This window comes from Salvia splendens, chromosome 21 (assembly GCF_004379255.2).
Source record: "Salvia splendens isolate huo1 chromosome 21, SspV2, whole genome shotgun sequence".
NCBI lineage: Eukaryota > Viridiplantae > Streptophyta > Magnoliopsida > Lamiales > Lamiaceae > Salvia > Salvia splendens.
This window is the reverse complement of record NC_056052.1, coordinates 1,709,022-1,733,960: the sequence shown is the minus strand read 5'-3', so window position 1 is coordinate 1,733,960 and position 24,939 is coordinate 1,709,022. Positions and strand designations below refer to the sequence as shown.

At 36.2% G+C, this 24,939-nt stretch overlaps 3 protein-coding genes across 3 annotated transcripts; all 3 read right to left on the bottom strand.

The window, feature by feature from the left end:
• Nucleotides 1–1,676: 1,676 nt before the first annotated feature.
• Nucleotides 1,677–4,432, bottom strand: LOC121785086 (arginine decarboxylase-like). Its single transcript, XM_042183435.1, has 3 exons — nt 4,327–4,432; nt 2,883–3,440; nt 1,677–2,804 (listed from the first exon to the last, which is right to left on the bottom strand). The coding sequence occupies exons 1-3, from the start codon at nt 4,402–4,404 to the stop codon at nt 1,773–1,775; spliced, it is 1,668 nt and encodes a 555-aa protein (XP_042039369.1). The 5' UTR covers nt 4,405–4,432; the 3' UTR covers nt 1,677–1,772.
• Nucleotides 4,433–11,283: 6,851 nt separating this feature from the next.
• Nucleotides 11,284–15,278, bottom strand: LOC121785011 (methyl-CpG-binding domain-containing protein 2-like). Its single transcript, XM_042183335.1, has 5 exons — nt 15,072–15,278; nt 13,265–13,921; nt 12,622–12,675; nt 12,354–12,517; nt 11,284–11,834 (listed from the first exon to the last, which is right to left on the bottom strand). Exons 2-5 carry the CDS (start codon nt 13,891–13,893, stop codon nt 11,635–11,637), a joined length of 1,047 nt encoding a protein of 348 aa, XP_042039269.1. The 5' UTR covers nt 13,894–13,921; nt 15,072–15,278; the 3' UTR covers nt 11,284–11,634.
• Nucleotides 15,279–20,453: 5,175 nt separating this feature from the next.
• On the bottom strand, nt 20,454–21,080 carry LOC121783578 (mitochondrial import receptor subunit TOM7-1-like). Its single transcript, XM_042181693.1, has one exon. The coding sequence runs from the start codon at nt 20,936–20,938 to the stop codon at nt 20,702–20,704; it is 237 nt and encodes a 78-aa protein (XP_042037627.1). The 5' UTR covers nt 20,939–21,080; the 3' UTR covers nt 20,454–20,701.
• Between the last annotated feature and the right edge of the window lie 3,859 nt (nt 21,081–24,939).

Below are 24,939 nucleotides of genomic sequence, written 5' to 3'. Positions count from 1 at the left end.
CACTCGCATTTTATTATAAAACTAATAGTATAAAAAAGTAGGACTCATATTCCACTATCTTTTTTCACCAACTTTCCTTTATATTTCTTAAAATTCGTGCTGAATTCAACTGGGACTCTTAAAGTGGGACGAATGGAGTATATGTTATAATTAGAAAAATGCATCTAGGAGTACTATTGGTGTTGAATTTTGCACTATGTCAGATATGAGAAAATAAAGACAAGTCAACCGACAATTTCCAAATCCATTGATAGCAATTCACCAGCCAAGTTTTCATTACTGGGACCCTAAAAACCTCTATAATTTAAACAAGCAAACTTTTATCAAATGTATTTAACGAAATTTCCAATGATAAAAAAACATGTATGAGAGAGAATTAATGGATCTTGGCCCAATTGTACAGTATATTTGGATATGACATATTGTTGTTATAGAAAGTGGAAATCATTGGCCGCATGTGCCCAATATATAGGGGCGGTGTTTGAACTTTAGGGCAATGCCCTATTCTTGTTATTAAAAAAAAGTGAAGGAAATTATTATCCGAAAGATTGTGTTAGAAGATATATATCGAGTTCGGATAAAAAACGAAAGAAAACACAAATAAAATGCCTTATTTGAATAGCATAAGAAACACTACATCCGTCCTATAAAAATAGATCTAATGAAATGAGACACATATTTTTATATAGTGGTTGGTGTATTGAGAAAGGAGAAAATGATAACAAAAAACAAAAGTAAATAAATTACTATTATATTATATTAAGATTAATATGTTGTTTTAGGGGAGTGATCAATTGCTAATTACAACTAATTTAAGACCATATGGTTTTAGAAATCTTGTGGTCTAAAATTTGTCATGTGTAAATTTTATTTTTATTAATTAAATAAAAAAAGATAAAAAAAACTACCAAATTAGGGTTTTGGATGAAAATGTCAATATAATGTTTCGAAAATACCAACAAAATGCTTTGAGAATGTTAACACATTGTTTATATTGACATTCTACATGTATTATATTGACATATTTTATACACTATGTTGACATTTGTTGCTGTAAGAAAAAATTGAAAATTTTCAATTTTTTTTCTTCAGATTTTGACATCGAACATATGCAAGTGAGATCTCGTTAGAATCCTTATGAAATTATCTTTGATTTGATATATGTTGTGCGAAAACATAATTTAAATCGAGAAAGTTATATGCGTTTTAAAGTTATGAGATATTTTTCAAAAGGTAGTTATAACTAATTTGTTGTAAATTGACCTTAATACCCTTATTGACGTTTTTTGTTGATCCTATTGACATTCCGGGGCTGATGATCTAGACCCTTGATTTGAATATCCAATGACTATTATTTAATTATAGTTAGCAATTAAGTATTGAGTTAGCAATATAACACTCTTCTGTCGTTCTATTTATAAATTGATATAGACTATTTCTATTGACAATAAATAAAAAATACCTCATAAACAGAAAATGTATTGGGCCGGTTTGGTCGATTAGCCCAGTAGTCTGCTGCAATTTTAAACTGGGCCGGCTCAACTTTGTTTAAACTCGGACCAATTTTGACACCTCTAATTCTAAATATTTCCAACTGATAATTTCAGAAGCAGCTTTGCAATGGATTTGATTTTTCCTATCTTATCAAATAGTATCAACTTAGACAAAAATTCAACTTGAATCTAATATTGGTTTTAATTTTATAGTATCATTGAATCTATCAGGAAGAGTATTCATCAAAATATGAAGCTTCCTAAAGCTATGATACATCATCATACATCATCACATACGACGAGGGAGGAGAGGAGCCGGTCCGCAGCTCCGCTGATCGTGGCGCCCTTGCTTTTAACGTGCACCAAGTACTTCAGTGCTCTCTCCGTGACAACCTCACCCGGGATCACCACCGGGATCCCGGGTGGATAAGGGCATATCAGCTCCCCACATATTTTACCTAGACCATCCTCAAAGCTTACTTTTCGTTTACGAGCAAAAAAGGCGTCTCTTGGACTCAACACCACGTTGAAGTCATCGAAGGGTGCTAGAGCTGTGGCGTTGCCTTCTGCTTCCGTGGATAATCTGTTGGCGTGAGAGAGAGTTGCTGATAGATACTCCAATCCTGACAAAAGTCTCGAAGCATGCTCCCGTTTGGTTCCGAGGTTGAATGCTAACGTGATAGACTGCGTTCCTACAAGTTCAGAAACCACCCCGAAGTCCCTGCATAAGATGTCGTCAGCTTCAAAACCGGAAAGACCAAGTTCCCGCGCGCTAACAGTGATTCGTAAAGAATCAATAGCGGGAGAGCTAGGGAAGTTCGCGGTACCAAAGAGCGAGATTCCATGGATTTGTTTAATCACACGCCTCGTTTCAACAGCTAGCTCAATAGCTTCGTTGAAAATGGCTCCCTTACTATCACTTAGCTGAGCCGTGGCAGCATCTAACGACGCTAGCAACAGATAACTCGGGCTGCTGCTTTGGAGCATTTGAAGGCACCTGCAAATCCTCTCCCTGTCGATAAGGTTACTCGAAAGATGCATCATTGACGACTGTGTGAGAGAGCACAGTACTTTGTGAGTCGACTGCACAACAACATCAGCCGCTTGAGCAAGAGCCGAGGCTGGCAGGTGGTCGTGGAAGCCAAAGTGAGCCCCGTGAGCCTCATCAACGATCACAGGGATGTCGTTCTTGTGACAGAGCTCGGATATTGCACCAATGTCGCTGCATACACCGTGATAACTAGGCGAGACCATAAAAACAGCAGCCGGTTTTAGACCTTCCGTCTCTAGTTCCTTGATGGCTTTCTCTACCTGTCATAATACTAAACCAGAATTAACAAAAACGAAAACAAAAACATTTCCTATTAATAGATGCTATGTTGCTCTTGCCTGCGAAGGAGTAACGCCACCGGCTATGTCCCATTCAGGGTCATACTCGGGGACAATGTACTTAGGTACCACGCCAGATAACACCATGGCGGATATTGCTGAGATATGAGAGTTTCGCGGAAGAATGAGAACGTCTCCGGGAGAACAAGTCGCCATTATCGCCGCCTGAACCCCACATGTGCTGCCACCAACAAGAAACCACGTCTCTGATGCTCCGAAAAGCTCAGCTGCCTGTTTTTGCGCTTCCAAAATAGGTCCCTCGGGAGCAAAAAGATTGTCAAGCTCTGGAAGCTCTGGCAAGTCATGCTGAAACGGCCTTGCACCAATTAGTCGGGTCAGCGATGGAGGAGCTGCTTGTCCTCTGTTATGTCCAGGAAAGTGAAAACTAGCAGCGTTTTCCTCTGCTGAAGCTTTTAATGCACTAACCAGAGGAGGCAATCTGCATTCGTTGAGCTTTCGAGAATCACTATCGACCAAGCCATCCGTTGGGTTAAGTTCTAAACTCCCACCGTGTTCCTTGTGTTCTTTCTTGTTCCGGAATGCTGCACAGAAAGTTTGCTGAAAGTGCATACGGATTAATCGAGACTAACATTACCGTAGCTTCTATGCTCCATTAGTTACAGGAAAGATACACAGTTTAAACAGAATTAACATATCATCCGATGAATTCTTTGGCTTCTTCAGTTTAAAAGAAAAATTATCATGTCAAACATTATTCAGTTAGTCCACAAAAAACATCATTGTTGTTGGCAGCCTAATGTGCACAGTTTGATAGCAAACCAACGTCTTCGACTAAAATGAGGACATATCACATTCGTTAAATCAAGCCCACGACAGTAACACGACCAGTAACTTCAAGATCATAGCTGAAATGGCTTGTTCTCATTAAGTTTTGAGACAACCGAATTGAAATTATATGACTCAAAAACAAACTCTGAATATGTAAGGTGAATTTATTACTCCAATACTAGGGCACCTCCTTTCAACTGATAAAACCCCCCTCTTTAAACATTTCAGCTAAACCTATAAAATTCAGTCTTCAAATTTCAAATTCATTATTATCGAAATAAGTCATCTTATAGACTAATATCATACAAACACAGAGATACATAAGCAAATACATCTATTTTATGGAGTAAACTTAAAATTAGGGAAATCAATTTGCAAATGCATGAACTAACCAGAGCTTTTGACGATAAATTTCGGAATTAATAAAATTATTGAGACTCGATCACTATAAACAAGTGGATTATTGAAGGTAACCGCAGAGAAGAAATTATCCACACTTCATCATCAGTCCATAAATCTCTTCATTGCAATATCTACAGACTCGTAAGAGCTGAATTTGTCGACAGAATATGCAGTGTAAAGGAGAATTCCTAAAATAAGTATTCCAAAATTAATTATCATACTAGAAAGGAAAACATTCAAGCTCGGAATTTACCTGCGAAATACAGCCTCTTGGTGTTGTGGTGAGACTGAAACTCCAGTTAGCGCCATTACTCACGCTCAAGCTCTGCATATGAGAGATATCAAGGGAATTATCCCATAGCGTGTGTGTGTGAGAAAGAGATATAAATATAAATTATCGTGTTTGTTTCGGTTTTTATTATTATTGTTATTATTTACAATGTTTCACAAATAATTTAAAATTATAAATCATACTTAATTTTAATATAGTAAATAACTATAGTTAAAATTTGGGATATTGTCATCTAATATCATGAAACTTTCAAAAAGTTAGGGTTTTTCCACGAATGAAAAAATTGCCACAAATAATAATATGATAAGGGTTTTTTTTTTGTAATTTCTCGACGACAATTTTGAGAGCTTCAAGTTTTTCAATCTTTGAAGATAGTTTTTCTTGAAGCACACCCTCCAAAATTGTTCTTCAATCTATGAAAATAACATGATTTTTTTCATTCGTAGGAAAAAACAAACTCGGAGTAAAGTTCATGATATTATTTTTCAATTTTAAAGTTCGTGGGAAAAATCCAACTTTTTAAAAGTTTCATGATATTAGATGCCAATATCCCTTAAAATTATCATAATTATAACTGTATTATTATAATATATATAAATGTTATTATCATAATAATATTTAATAATTTATTAAATAATTATATATAAATTATATATTAATAAATAATTATTATTTTATAAATTAATAATTAATCATTAAATCGTAGTGAAATTTTAAATTATAAAATTTATTTAATTATAATATCCGTAAATAATAAAATAATAATAGTAATTATTATATTTATTAGTATAATCATTTATAATTATAATACTCCATGTAACTATAATTATAATTATATTATTATAAATTATGATAGATAATCAATATTTAAACTATCCATTGTAGATTCGTAGTAATAAATATAATAATATAATTATTATTATCTTTTGTAATTAATAATTTATTAAAAATTTTATATTTTATTTTTTTTATAAATAAAAATAATAAGTATATTTTAATTTGGCTTTTAAATCAAATATTATAAAATTTAAAATCTTGATATTTTCCAAATACAGGAAAGTAACGTTATTAGGAATCATATTACCGATATTCATTTTCTCAGGAATCATTTTCCTTGCCAACTTTACTTTCTCGTCAACGAAACATGGCCTAAATTGAAGATTGCTTGCGACTTCTGGATGTGATGTTTTTTGTACTTAATCACGAATCTTCTAATTTATTTCTCGAACTCAGGTTATAATATATGGGTGGACAAAGCTTATAAAAACCAAAAGGACTAGAACCGAGACGATTCCTCTTTAAAGCAATAAGAAAATATTGAATTCCCACTCTAAGGAATTTTTAAGACTTGTGAAATAACTATTCTTTAGTCTTGGGTCTAGTTTTCTTTATTTAGAGTTATTACGAGTCAAATTAGAAATTAATGGAGCTTGGACTTGAGCCAAACATGTTGTATTTTTACTAATTATATTGAGCCACAATTCAATTCAAGTCCAAATAAAATACTTTTATAAGCCACTGCAGTAAAACAATATTATTTGCGCGTCCAATCCCAAATTAAGAGTAATTCAGACTTTCCTCTTAGTTTATTATTTCTTGTGTTGCAGATAAAAATATCTATTAATTAGTTTAAATATGCTATATGAATTTAATTAATTATTCCTTCCGCCCCACTCTGAATGACACGTTTTCCTCTTTTGGATGTCCCAGTCTAATTAACACATTTCCTAAAATAGAAACATCAACTCAAATTTATTCTCTATCGGTCTTACTTTGTACTCTATCTACTCAACTCACAAAATAAAACTGCATAAAATCTCATGTCGAAAAGGAAATGCTCCACTTTGAGTGGGATGGAGGTAATATTATCTTTTTCCAAGAGTGGTCTAGATCAAAAATTTTATTAATTATTCGTGGAATAAATTCCAAATGGCTGATTTTCTGAATAATAAAATATTTTTCCAACACCTCATGAATCAAACTGGATAATCCGAGCACAAGATTCATTGCAATAACAATATTAGCACCGCTAGTAACTAATCACCACTACCAAGATATTAAGATTCTTGTATTACGAAAAGCCTGCACCTTATGATAAGCTAAAGTAATGTGTAACCAATATCATATGTTCAATGTTATGTCAACAATGATTAAGAAAAATAATCACCGAGGCCTCATCTTTCCACAAATAGTAATGAAGACGTACCTCCACTATTAGATTCATTTGGTGTTATACCATACCAATGTTAGTTCCTTAAGAGCATCAACATCCGTGCTCTCCAAGAGCACGGATGTGGGCCTAGGTCCGCTTTTATTCATTTTTAATTCTCTGCTCTATCGCAAGAGCAAAACACACCGATTATCTGCCTCTCGGCGACAGATAAAGCAGAACGCAGGAGATAAGGACTCTGTTTTTACTGCCAAGAAAAGTGGGTTACGAGCCCCGTATGCAAGCATAAGTTCTTGGCTTATATGGGTGTGTGCAAGGAATAGGACGACTCAGTGGAGCTGCCGAAGGAACCCACACCTGATGAGGTGATCACGACGGACCTTTCCCACTTATTGGCTATGGAGGGTAGGAGGCAATCCAAATCCCTCACCCTCTCGGGTACGATCGATTCTGAGCCCGTTGAGATCTTGATAGATACAAGGAGCTCTCACGATTTCCTGCACCCCCGAATTGCGGAGAAACTTCACCTGTCTCTTACAGCCATTCGACCCTTCTGGGTTTACGTAGGGAATGGTGCGTCCTTGCTGTGCTCCCATTTGTGCAAGGCCACACGTCTGACCATGAAAGGCACCCCGTTTTCAATCGACTTGCATATTCTTCTGGTTCATGGTCCAGATGTCATATTGGGTATGAAGAGGCTGGAGTCCTTGGGCAGGGTTACTATCGATTTTGTTGCTAAGTCAATAGAATTCATAAAGGACGATAAATTAATAGTCCTTTCGGGTGCGCTGCTGGCACCGACCTTGCTGTCACTAAACTCTTTTGCCTCCTTGATGTCGCACTCTTCTATGTTTGAGCTATATGAGTTGGTTCATACTACTCCTACAGCTGCCGCAAGCCCGTCGTCGCCGGACATCGAGTTTCCCACGGATCTGCCTTTGGCGATCAGCGCCATCCTCGCCCGACACCAGGGGGTTTTCCAGGTGCCCAGCGGGATGCCTATGGCCTGGCAGTTCGATCATCGTATCCATCTTTGGCCCAACATCAAGCCGATAAATGTGCGCCCATATCGGTATCCTTACTTTCAGAAGAACGAGATCGAGCGACATGTTAAGGATATGTTGGATCATGGCGTGATTCAGCGCAGTCATAGTATATTCTCTTCCCCGGTTTTATTGGTCCGCAAGAAAGATGACACATTTCAATTTTGTATCGATTTCAGGGCTTTGAACAAGGCCACGGTCCCCGATCACTTCCGATCCCGACGGCGGACGAGCTTTTTGATGAGGTGGGCGCGGCTCACTTCTTTACAAAATTGGATCTCCGTTCGGGATATCATCAAACTAGAATGCATGAGTCGGACACATATAAGACGATGTTCCGAACACATGATGGCCATTTTGAGTTTTTGGTGATGCCATTTGGCCTGACCAACGAACTGTCGACTTTTCAGTCAGCAATGAATTGCATATTCCAGCCCCTCTTGAGGAAGTCGGTAATCGTCTTGTTAGATAATATTTTGGTCTACAGCCCCACTCTAGAGTCCCACAGTGACCATCTCGATCAAGTTCTATCCACTTTGGAGGTGCATCAATTTTTTGTGAAGTTGTCCAAGTGCTCGTTCTGCAGTACGACAGTGGACTATTTGGGACATTTGATAACGGAGGGTCAGCTTAAGGCCGATCCCACGAAGATAGAGGCGATGGTCGCCTGGCCAACTCCTTCGTCTGTACGGCAACTCCGTGGATTTTTGGGTCTCACGGGCTACTATCGCCGCTTTATTGCGCATTATGCTGTCATTGCAGCACCCCTTACGGACCTCCTTAAGAAAGATGCCTTCTCTTGGACTCCAGCGGCAACCGACAGTTTCGAGGCATTGAAGAGGGGCATGATTGCGGCTCCGATTCTTCATCTTCCGGATTTCTAGCAGGCATTTTACTTGGAGACGGACACATCCAATTTTGGCATAGGGGCGGTTCTCATGCAAAACAGACACCCTCTGGCTTTCTTCAGTAAGAAGTTGGGACCCCGCCGTCGGAGTGCTTCCACTTATCACAAGGAGTTGTATGCGATAGTAGAGGCAGTCCAGAAATGGCGCCAGTATCTTTTAGTTCGAGAGTTTGTTATTAGGAGTGGCCAGAAGAGTCTGCGAGAACTTTTACAACAGGTCATACAGACGCCGGAGCGGCATCTGTATGTCCATAAGTTGATGGGCTACAAGTTTACTATAGAGTACAAAGCTGGGGCAGCCAATAGGGTGGCTGATGCGCTATCGCGCTGTGATGAGGAGGTCGACGCGGAGGCCGCGCTCCTGACGGCATTAGCCCACCCAATGCCCGACCTATTGAATTTGTTAAGGGAGGAGACGACGGTTTCACCGGAACTGTGCGCCCTGCAGGGTCAGATCGAGGCCACGACTGCAGACCCGAAGTTCTCTTTGTCAGATGGGTTGATGTAGTGGGGGCGTCGGATTATGGTAGGTAAGGACTCTCCCTAACGTGAGGCTGCTGCAGGAACATCATAACACTCCTTTGGCGGGTCACCCGGGGTTTGAAAGGACACTCCGTCGCTTGAATGCGTCGTTTCACTGGCCGAAAATGAGGCGAGATGTGAAGGCCTTTGTCGCGTCTTGCATTACCTGCCAGACGACAAAATATTCTACACAGAAATCGGTCGGCTTATTGCAGCCACTACCGATCCTGACACAGGTTTGGGAGGATGTGTCAATGGATTTTATTGTGGGTTTACCATCATCGAGAGGCTACACTACAATTATGGTCGCGGTGGACTGCTTGTCGAAATACGCTCATTTTGCCCCATTACCGGCGCGTTTTGATGCTTTGAGGGTCGCGAGATTATTCATTGACACCGTAGTGAAACACCACGAATTTCCCAAGACGCTGGTTTCGGATCGGGATCTGATATTTTTGAGTGATGTGTGGAAGGACATGCTCCGTCTCAGCGGCACTACATTGCACTTTTCGACCGCGTATCACCTGCAATCAGATGGACAGACAGAGGTATGTAATAGAGGGTTGGAACAATATTTGTGCGCATTTACTGCAGATCGCCCGACGAAGTGGACGACTTTTCTGCCTTGGGCAGAACTCGCACTTAACTGCTTCCATAACGAAGGAATTGGCACTTCTCCGTTCCGAGCTCTGTATGGTCGCGAGCTTCCACCTCTTGTGGCTTCGCAGCCGTCGGCTGGACGAATTCGGAACGAGCCTGCGGTGGCGGAATTGATTGAGCAATAGGCTGCATTACTGGTGGAGCTGAGGAAGAATCTATAACGAGCTCAGCAACGAATGCGTGCCAGTGCGAATAAACACAGGCGAGACGTTCAATTTGAGGTTTTTTTTTTTTTTTTTTTTAATTATTTTTTTTAAAAAATTAACTTCATATATTTATATCATATATATGAAGGAGGAAATTACAAATCAACTCCTATAACAAGGAGGAAAGACAAATTACGCCACCCAGGGTTCGAACTCGAGACCTCCAGGATGGACGCGGTATCCAGCACCCTTTACCGCTAGGCCAAGGGGCTTGGATGACGTTCAATTTGAGGTTGGTGATAAGGTTATTCTCAAATTGCAAAATTACATGCAACATTCTGTGGCGAAACCCTTGTCTGTGAAACTCGCGTGGAGATTTTATGGACCATTTACTGTTACAGAGAAGGTGGGTCCGGTTGCTTACCATATGCAGTTGCCGCAGGAGTCGAGGATTCACGACGTGTTTCATGTGAGCCTACTCCGACCTTATGTTGAAGGCGGGTCCTTGTACACGATTATTGATTTGCTGAATTAGTTCGTTGGTGTTCGTTCCGTGGTTAAGTCGGTCAGGATCGTGGAGCGGCTCGTCGCGTTGCGTGATGGACAGCCGGTTGAGCAGGCGTTGGTGCAGTGGTCTGGGGAGGAGGATTCTTTGGCTTCATGGGAACCCTTGGAGATTATTTCCGTCCCTCCTTGAGGACAATGAGTCTCTTAACAGGGAAGGGGTTGATACGGGTACAATCTCCCAGCCAACGATGGACGTACCAATCACATAGGATACATCGGAGTCTAGCGCTGACGACACATCAGAGCCGCCGGAGGTTGAGGAGTCGGTGGACGACAGCAGCACGGAAGAGGGAAACACAAGAAAGGAGTCGGGACGTCCTTCAAGGCAAGATGAAGCCCGCATGGTTCAAGGATTATGTTTCTCGTTAGAATTGTTATTTGTTAGCTTTTATTATTATTATTATTATTATTGAACTATTTATTTTTGGAACTTTTGAGTCAAGCAAATTATAAGCTCTGTTTTGGGTTTTCTTGCTGATTCTTTCCCGGAATGATCGAGTTGAACCAAACCTAGGGTCCTTAGTATAAAAAGGAATTTTGTACATTGAAACCTCAAGAATCAATACAACAGAATTTTCCTATTTTTTACGCTTTACTTTTATCGCAAGTTTCAACCGCCCAAACCCTAGAGGGACGGCGAACCCATTGTTCATCTGCGATCGCTCGTCGCCTCGGCTTGATACGAGTTTACTCGTATCAGCTTCACTAAAAGAGCACAAACGCCAGAACGAGCACTTATCGAGTTAACATCCGAGTAGCACACGAATAGCTCGATTAATTTACAATCGTGCGGAAATTATTCCCGCGCAAGAGAAAGAAAACCGAACATGGCATGAAATAGATGTGAATGATTCCCGCGCAAGAGAAAGAAAACTCAAGTGCATACATAATATGCTAAAAATATTTCTTCAAAGATGGAAGCATGAATTACGAGCCATATATGCATATAGCTCAAGTCTTATCCCTTTTTTTTCTAAACCAACAAATGAATAAAGTTTATAATAAGAAAAACGGAACTACCACAATTTAGCAAAGTTCAATAAAGAAGCCCCCATGGGCTAACATTCTATAATCTCTACCCTCACAATGATACAACGTTTTTATGAAAATATTACCTTTCTTTGTTGATACAACCTACATCCTGACCAGTGATGTACAAAATTGCGAAGGGTTCGGAAATATTCTGTAAACCAGACATCTCTTCCCAGAAACCACTAGAACTTGCATACCTTAGCACTTCATCACGAGAGTCTTTCAAAGCTGTTTGGGCTCTTCTAGATTGAAATATGTCGGGCTACAAAATAAATCACCATTCACACTCTTTTTGTACACCGTTTTTTGCTTCTTTGCTGTTTGAGTTTCCGGCTTCAGATCAGGTGACTCTGTATAGTCAGTCGATGGGCCGGGTCTAGTGAGCTGGAAGTCTGTGTCTGCATACCATGGCATGGGCAGATCTGCAGCATAAACAGAATGGTATCAGTTTATAGACATTGTCACAACCAAAGGGATGATGGTTTCTTAACCAAGTTGTGAACGAATAATGATGAATAGGATCTTGGTCCAAAACCATACCCTTGTGAGTAAAAATATTCGCACGGTTCTCAGACTGTTCGAAGCAAATAACTTTAATTCACAGTCGCTTGCCGTGCACAAGTGTCCTCAGCACTTGAACAGAAGTTCCATAAAGTTTATGCAAGTTCAAGATTGTCGAACTACAAGAAACTATAGACTCATTTGTTCAAGTGACACTTGTTATTACTAAATTCATTTTAATAAAACCTCCAAAATATAAGTATAGGCCAAAGACGGCTATCAGAATACGAGATTGATTCAGAATTGACAAACATTGTCTAAGATAACCCAAAAATCTTCACCCTAAACAGAGAAAAAATGAGATAACTAAAGGATCCTGATTCCTTGATGGATTCAATGCAAATGTTCTGAACTATGAGTACGTATAAGTTTAAAGTTACCTTCTGAAGGATAAGGAAATCTTGACATCCCAAGATCTCCAGCATCACTTGTAGGTTTAGAACGCTTCCGGAGATAGTTTTCATGCAAAGGTCTAGGTATCTGAAAGGAAAATTGTGACAAGCTAACACCTTGCTCTTTGTACACCGGGTTCTCTTCAAGGTACCTTGACATTCAACACATCATAAAAGCAGAAAATGAAATGTGAGGAAAATGCCAATGACTCCAGTGATGCACAACAAAGCCATTGATACCTCAGAAATACCATACCTCTGAATTTCCACCATTGAACGAAATCTCTTGCCTGATGGTGAAACATAATACCTGCAAAGATTCATAGAGGTAAAACCAGATAGGTATCAATTGTTTACTACTATAATCATGAACACCACATCAACTACTATTGATCAAAACAAATTATGCAGCAAGCATATGTAAATCAAGCTTCACTTTGTTCACGAATCATTATGATTTCTCCTTATGTCTTCTTTCAAAATTCTAGGCAAATTATAATACTGTAAGCGCATGTTTTATACAACCTTTAACAGTGAAGAGATTAGATTCTATGACATAAAAGAATCACTAGGAGTCCCAAATTGTTCTTGTGAGGATCATTAACACTAGAACCACGTAATGATTTTCCACTCAGGGAAATTTCAATTATGTTTAAGCAATAAGCACAGAATAGTTGGCATCTGATTCAGCTAAAAAAACAAAAAACTTTCAGTTTTAAGATGGTATTTTAATTAAAAGAAGGCAAGTGCCTTCTGACTTCTTTCAAAAGGATCCAACTCTTTGACCACTTGCATGTATATTTTATTTTCAACAGAGCTCCAAAGAACTTAAATCAAGCTAATAAGAGTAGGCTAACAAAGAAATTATAAATGAACAGACTGTGAACTAGAAGACATACACATCTGCAAACTTGCTGCTTCCTTCACCTCTGAATCTGAGAAGCCGGTCCCAACCACCAGGGGTTCGAGCAATACTAGGTTTATCAATTGCCCAAAGCCTACTCTTATCCTGTACTAGATCGGGTGGATCTTCACATGATATGTCAGGTCGCCATTCCCTAGCTACTTCACAGACGAAAGGCAGTTTCATAATATGCTCTCGTATTTCTTCATACTTCTCCTTTGTCGGAATGAACCTCCATTGGAAGCAGTTGGCGCATTGAACAGTGAAAGCTCCCACAGATAGAGTTCTCTGATGTTGTCTATGAGAGGATATAGGTCGAGCAATAATCGGACCTGGGACCTCAGCTTCACCGGATCCATTAATACTAGGGTTATAAAGCACCAATTGGTACTGAGAAATATCAGATGGGTTTTCTTCATCTTTCCTGGTTTGATTTTCTAACCCTCCCGCAGAACTAAAATCAACTGGATCTTGAGAATTGGCAGCCAGACTGCCTGGATGACAACTATTTAGGGCTCTGGACTTCTCACGCACATCACTCAGGTGATCATCAGTTGCCAAAGATTTGTTTGAAGGTTTATCACTTTTCAACTTGATTGTAACTTTTAACGAATGTGGCTCCATCACTCTTCTCCTTGAGCTTCTCTCTTCACTGCATGATCACCAACAATACAATCATTAAATGATATCACACATATGTAGAGATAGGTTTATAAGAGCATTCAAAAATCCCGATCATTTAATCTACCAGAAGTTGAATACATGGAATCTTTTTCGCAGAACCATCTCCAAAAACTACTGGTGCAGAAGGAACACATTTCACAGAACCATTCACCTAATTTCTCGATAACACCAAAGTTTGTTAAAAATATGCACCATAGCATCATAAATCATCAACTTTGTTTATTCCAAACTCTTGTAACGATAAATTTGTTGATAGCATCGAATACAAAGCATCAAAATGAAGAACAAAAAGAACCCATAAGCCAAGGAGATGGCGAATCCGTTTTCTCACAACAAAAAGATATTGAAGAAAATTATGCAAGCTCGGACATGAAAAAAGCGAAAAAGAAAAAAGAGTTTTTCATCAAATGGATATTCATGATGCACAAACAAATATTTTTTATTTTATTTTTCAACATCAGAGACAACCTTTTTTGCATTTGGAAAAATCAATATGCAAGCATACATCTTTCAACCAGCAAGACCTTGTTCTTTAATAAGCATAAGCTTATCATAATACAGCAAGGTCAAAACAGCAGAAACACAAAATTTCAAGATAACCACCAATAGCAGATGAGGACTCACTAGGATTCCAGAATTCAACAACACAGAAAAATGCAAATCGAAATCTGTGGAACATATATCATTTTCCTCAAAACTCACTAGAAAACTATGGAACACTAAATATAAAGCTAAATAAAATAAGAATTTAATGTGAAATAATTTTTTCTTCCATCACACAACAACAAAGAAATAATTTTGGAGTACAAATCACATATTCTCGAAACATATCCATCTCCACACGCCGTCACAACTCACAAGCTAAATAAAAGAACAATTACATGTTAAATCATTTTTCTTTCTATTTAAGAATTAAAAACAATTCAGAAAAACAAGATCCGCGATCAATCAATTTACATGTAAACACAAACATCTTCAGCTGAAAATCCAGACATTAAGCAAAACAGAGAAGCACGATTTAGGGCAATAAATCGTTATGAATTCCGCACATCTAGCCAATTACAAAAGCAATTACATAGATAAACAAACTGAAAGTGAAAGAGAGGTGTATGAATTACACTGAGGGGAATTGGCGAGATCTGAACCGATTATGTGCAGAAAAGCAACGATTACTCCATGATTCCAATGCAATTCGCTGCGGGAGTGAAGCTTCTGCAGAGGTTTTCTCCTCCTCGAGAGGTGAGTGTGAGAGAGGAGAAAATGGGGAAGAGAGAGAAAGACAGAGATAGAGAGAAACAGAGAGAGAGAAAGCTCAATACGTTTTATAACAGATTTGTATTTCGAGGCAAAAATATTACTCCTTTTAATTTTACAAAACCAACAAAACTATCTCAAATTACTAAATTAGAAATGGAGAGGCAAAGAGAGGGGGGGTGGGGGGGGGGGGGGGGTAAAGAATATCATCCTAATGATATGACTAAATCTCTTTTGATGGTAATATCAAACTATGAATTAAGTTACCTGATATCCAAAATCTTAGTAAACTATGGAAAGACTCAATCAAAATTTTAGTAGTATCTTCTAAATACCATTAGAGCAACATGAGCAATGTGGTTTGAATTACGAGAGTCTCCGAAATTTCGTTGGGGCTGTTGGGACTGAGAACGACGACCGAGATTATCTAACCACAAACGAGAATAGATAGAATGCGCGGCAAAGCGGAAGTTTATTCGAAATTTTAAGATGTGTGTTCGGTTTATAATTCAGGGATTTATAGTTAGGTTCGTTAATTTGTGCCACGTCACTTGCCTAACGAACTTCTAACGACTTCGGCTCAACGACTAACGAACATTTAAAATCTCCCGCCTCAACCGCCTCGCGCTCCGTACAGTTGGCTTCTCGATTTCCATGCATGCATGCCCATGCACCATAATTACAGGTCCAAGTGGGGTCCCCCGGGGGTGTACCGATCCCACTGCTAGTCTGTGAGGACCGAAAAACTACATTAATGTATAAACTGAAGTTGCCGCCAACTCCGCGATGAGGTAGCTCATCCCTAAACCCTCTTCGTCTGCCATCAATTGCTGGTGATGATCGCTACATTGATCTTACCTTTCAACACCGACAACGACCTTTATTGTGGATACCCTGAGAGTTTCGCTTTCTGAATCCCCATTGCGCAAAATGTATTCCCATGTTATCGATACATTATTCAATATTTGGCGATTGTGTAATTGAGTTAAAAATTGATGCAACGAAATTAGGACAAACTTTGTGGGACGGACGAAAATGGTAAAATGAGATACTTTATGGGACGGAGGGAGTTATACCTATCAAATGGGTAAGAAATTCAATTTTAATAGTTAAACATAAAGAAATTTAAAGGTCGCGTCACAATGGACAATATTTCTTATAGTTGCAGATGTTTGTTAATAATATATATCGTATGGGGATATAAATCTTGATTATGAATTTCAAAAGTCCTCAATTAACCGTAAATTTCAACATTGAACATTGGATACAAAGTTAAATCTAGAATCAAACTCATGTAAAAGTATAGACCAATTAATGTAATTTTCATCAAAATATGATTTAACTCGTTTTGTTAACGCATCCATAGAAGGCAAAATACATTAATCCAAATTATATACTTTTCAACCTCCTGATATTTTAGTTGTATATTAATTTTACATTATAACCCCTTCATGTTGATTAAGGATTGAATATAATGCTTTCAACAAAATATTAAAAAGTAAATACTTAGAATTTTTTCTAATAAAAATATTTTATTTTTAAAATTAAAATAAATATTTTACATCATGTTTTTTATGTTTGAAAAAAATATGAAAAAATGAGTTAAAAGAAAAAGAACAAAATAAACAAAGATAGTGAAAATATTATAATTAAATAATAATAATTCAATAAAATTTAATTTTGAAAAGAATTTTATAATATATTATATTATAAAATCATTTAAAGATTAGTTTTGCTAGTATATTATATTTTCCACTTTCATTCTATACTTAACGTTTTTTATTTATAAAATCGTTCTTAAAAACCTAATTTTTCAATAACTTATTTTTAAATTATTATTTTATCCCAAAAACTAATTTATGGAGTATATTTTTTAATTTGGATCTCGTATGTTCATTATTTTTATTTCATTTCTTCAATTATTTTAGTATTTGTGATTTGGAATATAATTTGAAGCTTGTGATTGCAAATATTTTCTGTATAATATAATATGAGTTTAAAATTGTAGAGAATTATTATATAATTCATCATATCGATTTATCTGTTAGTCACACATTTAAAGAATATGTTACATGTTGGGTGCATCATGTTGCTATTATCGGACCATCCCTATTATGGAGTTTATTTAGGCACTATGAAAATAGTTATGAAATTAATATTAAACTATTTCAGTGAAATATTGAAATTATAGTGATTTATCATATAATTTCAACTTTTCACGATCTTGTCAATTTGTGAACAATACATTAGAAGATTGTATTATATGTACCGAGTCATACAATCTCACATCATCTGACCCCTATTATATTATTAATACTCATAATATTTTTTACTTTATTATTAAAAGGAATAATTTATTTATCTTCATATCATTGTGATAGTTTAAATAAAAATGAATAATTTTTTTATTCTTATTAAAATACTATGAATGATTATTTTATCTAAAATTTTATATTTTGAATTTTTGAACAACAGTGGATATATTCAAGAATAAAATCAGTTACATATTTTCTAAAACAAAATGATTAAGGAAATAATGTAATAGCACAATTTTTCTCATATAAATGCAAATAGGGTAAATTAGTCATAAATATATGTAATTAATGAAGCTACCAATTCAAACTAATTTGATCTTATCTTATTTAAACTTGAAGGGCATTTTGTACATACAAGTTTTGTTAATTTATCTTTATTCTTAAAAAAAGGCATATATATTTTTAGAAAGGAAAATTGTCATAAATGATTTAGCCGTACATTTAAAATTTAAAGGGAAATTGTCATAAATCATACAGTCAATGGTACATGTAATTACGAAAATAAGCCAGAAAATTATTGAATTTGGAACTATTTTCAATTATCGCATGATGGAATTTTTGGTGACTTTATATCTGAAATGATAGCCGAAAACCACCGCCGATACAATAAATAATGCTGTCAATTTACAAAGAAAACAAAATTAAAAACCATGAATAATATGCACAGTGTGGAAAGCAAAATTTTAACATTGGGAGCCAAAATTACTATTGAGTATTGACAATTGTGAAATTTTACCGTCAATCATAGGAGATTGCAAGAGAGTGATGTATATTGGCAGTTGTGGAATTTTTACTATCAATGTCGTCGCAAGCAGTTGCAACATAGGCAGTAGGAGATTGAGTGTATATTGAGAGAAAAATGTTTAGAGATTGAGCACTATTATAGAACTAAAGATTTTTTTTATTATTAGATAATAAAGATCATTACTTCATAATCTTAAATTAAATATATTTACATATTTATGTAAAAATAAAGATTGATGTGTTTGAAATTCATTTCTTAACAACTTTGAAATTTTAAATGAAATTTTTACATGAAATTACTACTTTTTGAGAAAACCAACAAAAAACATGAACAGAATTCAATAATATATTTATGGAACTAAAGAATTAGTTTTCATTCTTAGATTGTAAAAATCATCACTTTATGATCTTAAAAATATTAGTACGTCTGAAATTTGTTATTTATTTAATAAATTTATGATCTTAAAATTCACATATTTTAAATGGAATTATAACTGTGAGAAAATAAATAAAAAATATAATAGAAAATTAAACAGAGACATAAAAGGAAATCAAGTTACGAAAAAGGAAATTAAACAGAATCTAAGTGTATGAAATGCGTATGCACGCCAGGGACTTGTGGTGAGATATGAAAAACAAATCCAAACTTTGGAGTATTTATTTTTGACAATTTACCCGTGTAATAACATTGTTTTATATGTATCTAGCACATAAACTAATTTATTGGGCAAGTAATAGTACTCTAAAAATACTACTATATTTCAAAATGTTGTTTCATCACGTACTTGTATGGCAAATTGGGCACATCCAAAACCGTTCTATCATGATGTCCATCTACCTCCACGTGCTAGCAAATGAGCACAAAATTCGCATCAATCGCACATCGAACTTTACATGAAATGTCGATTGTGAAACGTATCAACATTTGGCTCTACATTTCCTAGTATAGAATCAAAGAAACAAGAACTCTAGAATCCAGATGCAAGATATGTACATATCATCAGATTGATTCTTGAATCAATCTGATGCCCCAAATCTCCAAGAACAAGATTTTTGGTATACTTTGCATCAGATTCTCCAACTGTGTGTCAAGAGAGATCAATATATATCAATTCAGATGAAACCTAGACATTCAATTCCAGCTACAATCTAATACCTACCAATAAACTCCAAAGATCCTCCTCCTCATTATTCATAGGAGTCAGCTCATAATCACCTTCATGTTTCTCGCAAGATCCTACTAGATCAACACTAGCTCCTACATAATATGCCTAGATATATTTATCCATGGACAGTAAGAAAACATGTAGTAACAACAGTACAAAACCAGTGAAGCAGTCACTTGAAGAGCTTAAATTTCATGAAAAAATATGACTCCGGCATGTATAAATCAAACATACTTCTCCAACTATATCCAAAGTTCAGCACATACTATATAGTGAGACAGCAATTCAGATGAAATCTAAACTGCTGACACAAAAGGGGTGGAGTGAACATAGTCACAACATTACTGTCTGTGGGAATTAAAACATGAAGACAAAACATCAGTGTGGCAGGCAACTGAAGATGTTGGATTTCAAGGAAAACTATTTGACTCAGGTATGTGAACTCAAATATACAAATCAAGAAAATTCAGCAATTACATACCCACATAAGAAAACATACAACACAAGTCCTAGAGCTATTAGATTGACATCGAAACCATAATCAGGTAATAATATATACGCAAAAATAACATTCCATCAAGCATTAGATTACAAAGCATCTCCGCCATTAAATGCATCATGTAATATTTCACAACACATGTGAAAGACAAATAGCATTTTTATGCTGATCCACATTCAACATTATAATCAGAAAGCATTACTAATTGAAATCAAGATAACATCACACTACTAACATTCCATCAAGCATGAGATTACAAGGCATCTCCACTCTCAAATGCATCATGGAGTATTATTTTAACAACACATGAGAAATAACACAAAAGAAAAATCAAGACACCATTTTTATGCTGATCCACATTCAACATTATCATCAGAAAGCATTACTAATTGAAATCAAGATACCATCACATTACTAACATTCCATCAAGCACTAGATTACAAGGCATCTCCACTCTCAAGTGTATCATGAATTATTCTCAAAACAAATTTGAAAGAAAACAAGAGAAAATTCAAGACACCATTTTTATGCTGATCCACATTCAACATTATTATCAGAAAGCAATACTAGTTGAAATCAGTAGCCCAAAAAATTCGATTAACTAACATCATATAACCATCAATAATAAAGTGCACAAATTCCCAAATCTAATAACAAAGGCATATAAACTACTAGTAGCTATTCGTGAAGTCGGCTGATAGACATAACAGCGAAGAACGGAAACAGCTGGGGAAATCCAACATCAGAATACCCAAATCGCAAAATTGATTTTACACGGGGCTGAGGAGCTGAGAGAGGGATGGTTTGGGGTCCGAATTCATACCGATGATGATAACCAACGGGATGAAGCCGTAGTGAGTGACGACTTTGGCCTTCTTCATGGCCCAGGTGCTCCACTCCTTGACGAACTTCCCGGCCGCCGCCACGGACCCCTCCTCCTCGTCCGCCGCCGCAGATTTCCTGACGACCTTTCCCTTCCCGGCCTTCAGAGACACCCTCGAAGCCATCTGCGATCGGTGAGATTTAGGGCTCCGGTTTTGATTTGATTCAATTCAAAAAGGGGGAATTTGAAGGAGCGGCGATCGGTGATATTTTGGTTTTATTCTGCGTTGATGATGCAATTATATATGAGATATGGAATGCCCTAGTATTAGGTTAAAGTATTTTCGAGAACATTTCTATGTTTATATAATTACCAATTCGATATAAATTTATTTTGAAGGAAATGGTTAGAATTTTAAATTTATATTTAAGTAATTACTACTAATATATATGTAATGGAGTAGGTTCATGTTTTAGAGATATTGCCGTCATCAGATCTTAGTAGATTTATAGTACTATTTTTTTATACTCCTATTTGTTAATCCATAGCTCATTTCATACCTCAATTCTCATATATCGCATCATTCCTTTTAATTTAACTTTTGCTCGATATCAAAATTTTTACCGTGTTGAATCTCTTTCTATACCTTTCACTATAGGCCTATACCTCTACTTTTAACAATTTAATTTTAATATGTAATTAGTAGTTAATTTACAAAATTAAAATAAATAAATCAATTTATGAATGACGAAATGAATATGAAAATGTATCTTATCACAACGATGGTGTAGCGTCTCCCCAAAAATGTGCACCATCCGTCAGCCCAACAATGCAGAAGTAGCCCACCGCACTTCTTCCTTGTGGCTCGACACCCTCTCCCCACCTCATTAAGGATTCTTTTAATTGCTTTGTAATCTGTTATAGCAATTGTTCTTTACTAAACAATAACAATATTTAATTTTAGTTTGATAATATAGATATCTTTTGATTAATCGAAAAAATTCGAGTCGATAGGAGAAGCAAAGATTCGAGACAAGCGGTGGTCAAAAGCAAGACCGCAATCAACCAAAATCACAAAGGCCGTGCTATGTTCCTTCATCTCGATAATACACAAAGTTGGGCATCCTACTAGTGGGCTTGGTTAATGGATGTGCTATAAGTTTTAAGTAATAAACGAAGGCCCAAGCCCATTTAACATTGTCGGCCGATAGAAGGAGTTTACCGACGTCACCGATAGAGTTAATTTTATAATTAAACTCTAAAAAATGGCTCTTGAAAAAATAAAAAAATAGTAGTTCGTGGTAAAAACTATGATAATAATAGTAAAATAGTAGAGTACGTGGTAAAAACTATGATAATAAAGCCATGAATCATGTTTGGCATAAAATTATTTTTCTCACATCCAATATCAATTTTTACACTGCCGTTCAATAACAGTTTTATACACCATTATATGTCAAATTTGTGTTCTATATAAAGAAATACACAAAAAGAAGCGTGAAAATATTTTTCTGTAACTTCACAATTCATAAATGTTATGAAGTTATGATCACGAACTTACTTGGAGTATAATAATATGCTCATAAAATTTCGCTCCATTTTTTCTATTTTTCATGGCCTGATAAAGGGAATATAAAAGGTATTATGACGAAAAAAGTGAGAATTTAGTTTGAAATTCGAATGAATATGTATAAATCTGATTGAAATTATCATGGTATAATTCATGTTAATTTTGTGAAAATTAGAAACCTATGCATTTTTTTTGGGGTTAAAGATGTTCATCGTAATTTCATTTATCTTAACTAAGAATAGAAAAATGATACATTACTCAATAGATAAAATAAAACTATATAGAAAAATGATAAAGACATTGTAACATAAAGACACTGTGTCCAAAAAATCATCATGTAAAATGTACTGTGAATGATAACAACAACTAAATCTAATCAACTGTAATTGATCCTAAAATCTATTCAAAGCAACCAGGGTTGAATGCTTCCGCATATCTATATAATCATGCTCCAAAACACCAAGATCATGCACCATCCCATCATGTTCATTCTCCAAGACACTGCGGTCTTACTCATTCTCCAAAACATCATGGTCATGCTCCTGCCCCTGTTCTTCAACATGCTCAGTCTCTAAAACAGCATGGTCTTGGCCATGCTCCTGCCTCTGCTCCTCAACATGCTCATTCTCCAAGAGACCATGGTCATGTTTCTAACCCTGCTCATTCTCCAAAACACCAAGACATGCTCCTGCCCCTACTCCTCCGCATGTTCATTCTCCAAGACACTACGGTCATGCTCATTCTCCAAAACATCATGGTCATTCTCATTCTCCAAAACATCATGGTCATGCTCCTGCCTCTGCTCCTCAACACGCTCAGTCTCCAAAACAGTATGGTCATGCTCCTGCCCCTGCTCCTCAACATGTTCATACTCCAAAACAGCATGGTCATGCTCCTGCCCCTGCTCCTCAACATGCTCATTCTCCAAAAGACCATGGTCATGCTCCTACCCTTGCTCATTCTCCAAAACACCAAGATCATGCTCCTGCCCCTACTCCTCAGCATGTTCATTCTCCAAGTGGTCATGCTCATTCTTAAAAACAACATGGTCATACTCCTGCCCATGCACCTCAACATGCTCATTCCCCAAAACAGCATTGTCTTGCTCTTGCCCCTGTTCCTCTACATGCTCATTCTCCAAAATATCATGGTCATGTCCCTGCCTCTGCTCCTCAATACGTTCATCCTCCAAGACACTGCAGTCATGCTCATTCTCCAAAACATCATGGTCATGCTCTTGCCCCTGCTCCTCAACATGCTCATTCTTCAAAATACCATAGTCGTGCTCGTGCCCCTGCTCCTCAACAATTCTCATTCTCCAAAACAGCATGATCATGATCCTACCCCGGCTCCTCAATACGCTCATTCTCTAACACACTGTGGTCATGGTCATTCTTCAAAACATCATGGTCATGCTTTTGTCCCTACTCCTCAACATACTCATTCTCCAAGATAACATGGTCATGATCTTACTCCTTCTCAACTCTATTAATGAAAATTCAAAAACGTAGTATATTCGAATAAAAATTTAGTTAATTATCATTGTAATAGCTTCAAAGTGTAATAGCTTCAAATAAATAAAGGCTATTACTTTCTTATATGACATAATACTTTTCTGATTAAGTGTCGAAGTTAGTTCGTGTTGAAGATTTTTGTGAAATCTATTTAAATATTGGGGCAAATATTTTGACAAATAAATTGTAGGCTAACTAATCAATAAAATTTTACGAAACTCAATCTTGTCTGTACATTAATTAAAATGAAAAGTATAAATTGCAGAACCCTAAATATGTACTTTTAGCAAGCTGTGTCACATAGATTATCACATTATCACATCATCTAAAATTCTAAACTAATTGAATTTACGTAAAAACTAAAAAATCACTTCATTAAATTAATACATGCAAGTGTTGAAAAATTATAATAAAATAATTATAAAAATTGAATTTTTGTAATTTTAAATTATATTGAGCTTGTGGAAGCTTAATGAATATGGAAAAAGACCGAGGATTGAAGTGCAAATACTTGAGCTCACAGGAGTGAGTTGTAACGGTATTTGTTTGAATCCAGTTTATCCAAGGGAACGGTTTTGATGTAGGAGATCGTAGGAAATCGGCAATAACAACGTACTAATTTTTACTACTAAGTTTTAAGTTAAAGAGAAAATTCGAAATTGATTTGTACCTGCCATATTAGCTGTCAATTATCCTTTTACTAAAATAAGAAGATAATAGTATAGTATTAATAATTATAAAAAAAATTATAGACGTTCTTACGAAATTAGGTATTCTCTTATTCTTTTAATTTAGCAATAATTAAAATTCTAATTTGTATATTTCATAAAGATAAACTAACTAGATTTTCGGGACAAATTAACTAGATTTCAGTTAGATATGATAATTAAACTATAGATATTGTCACAACAAAATCAATAACTAATTTTCAGTCTAACACATATTTTTTGTTTCATTGAGTTCTAGTAATTAAGAAAAGGACAATAAGCCATCTATATAAACTAACCAAAATTAAGCTATAGCGACAGATTTTGAGATTAATTTCTCAAAATTACCCAATGCCTAATTAATTAGGCCTCTCGCCAAAGCTTCTTTTCGATC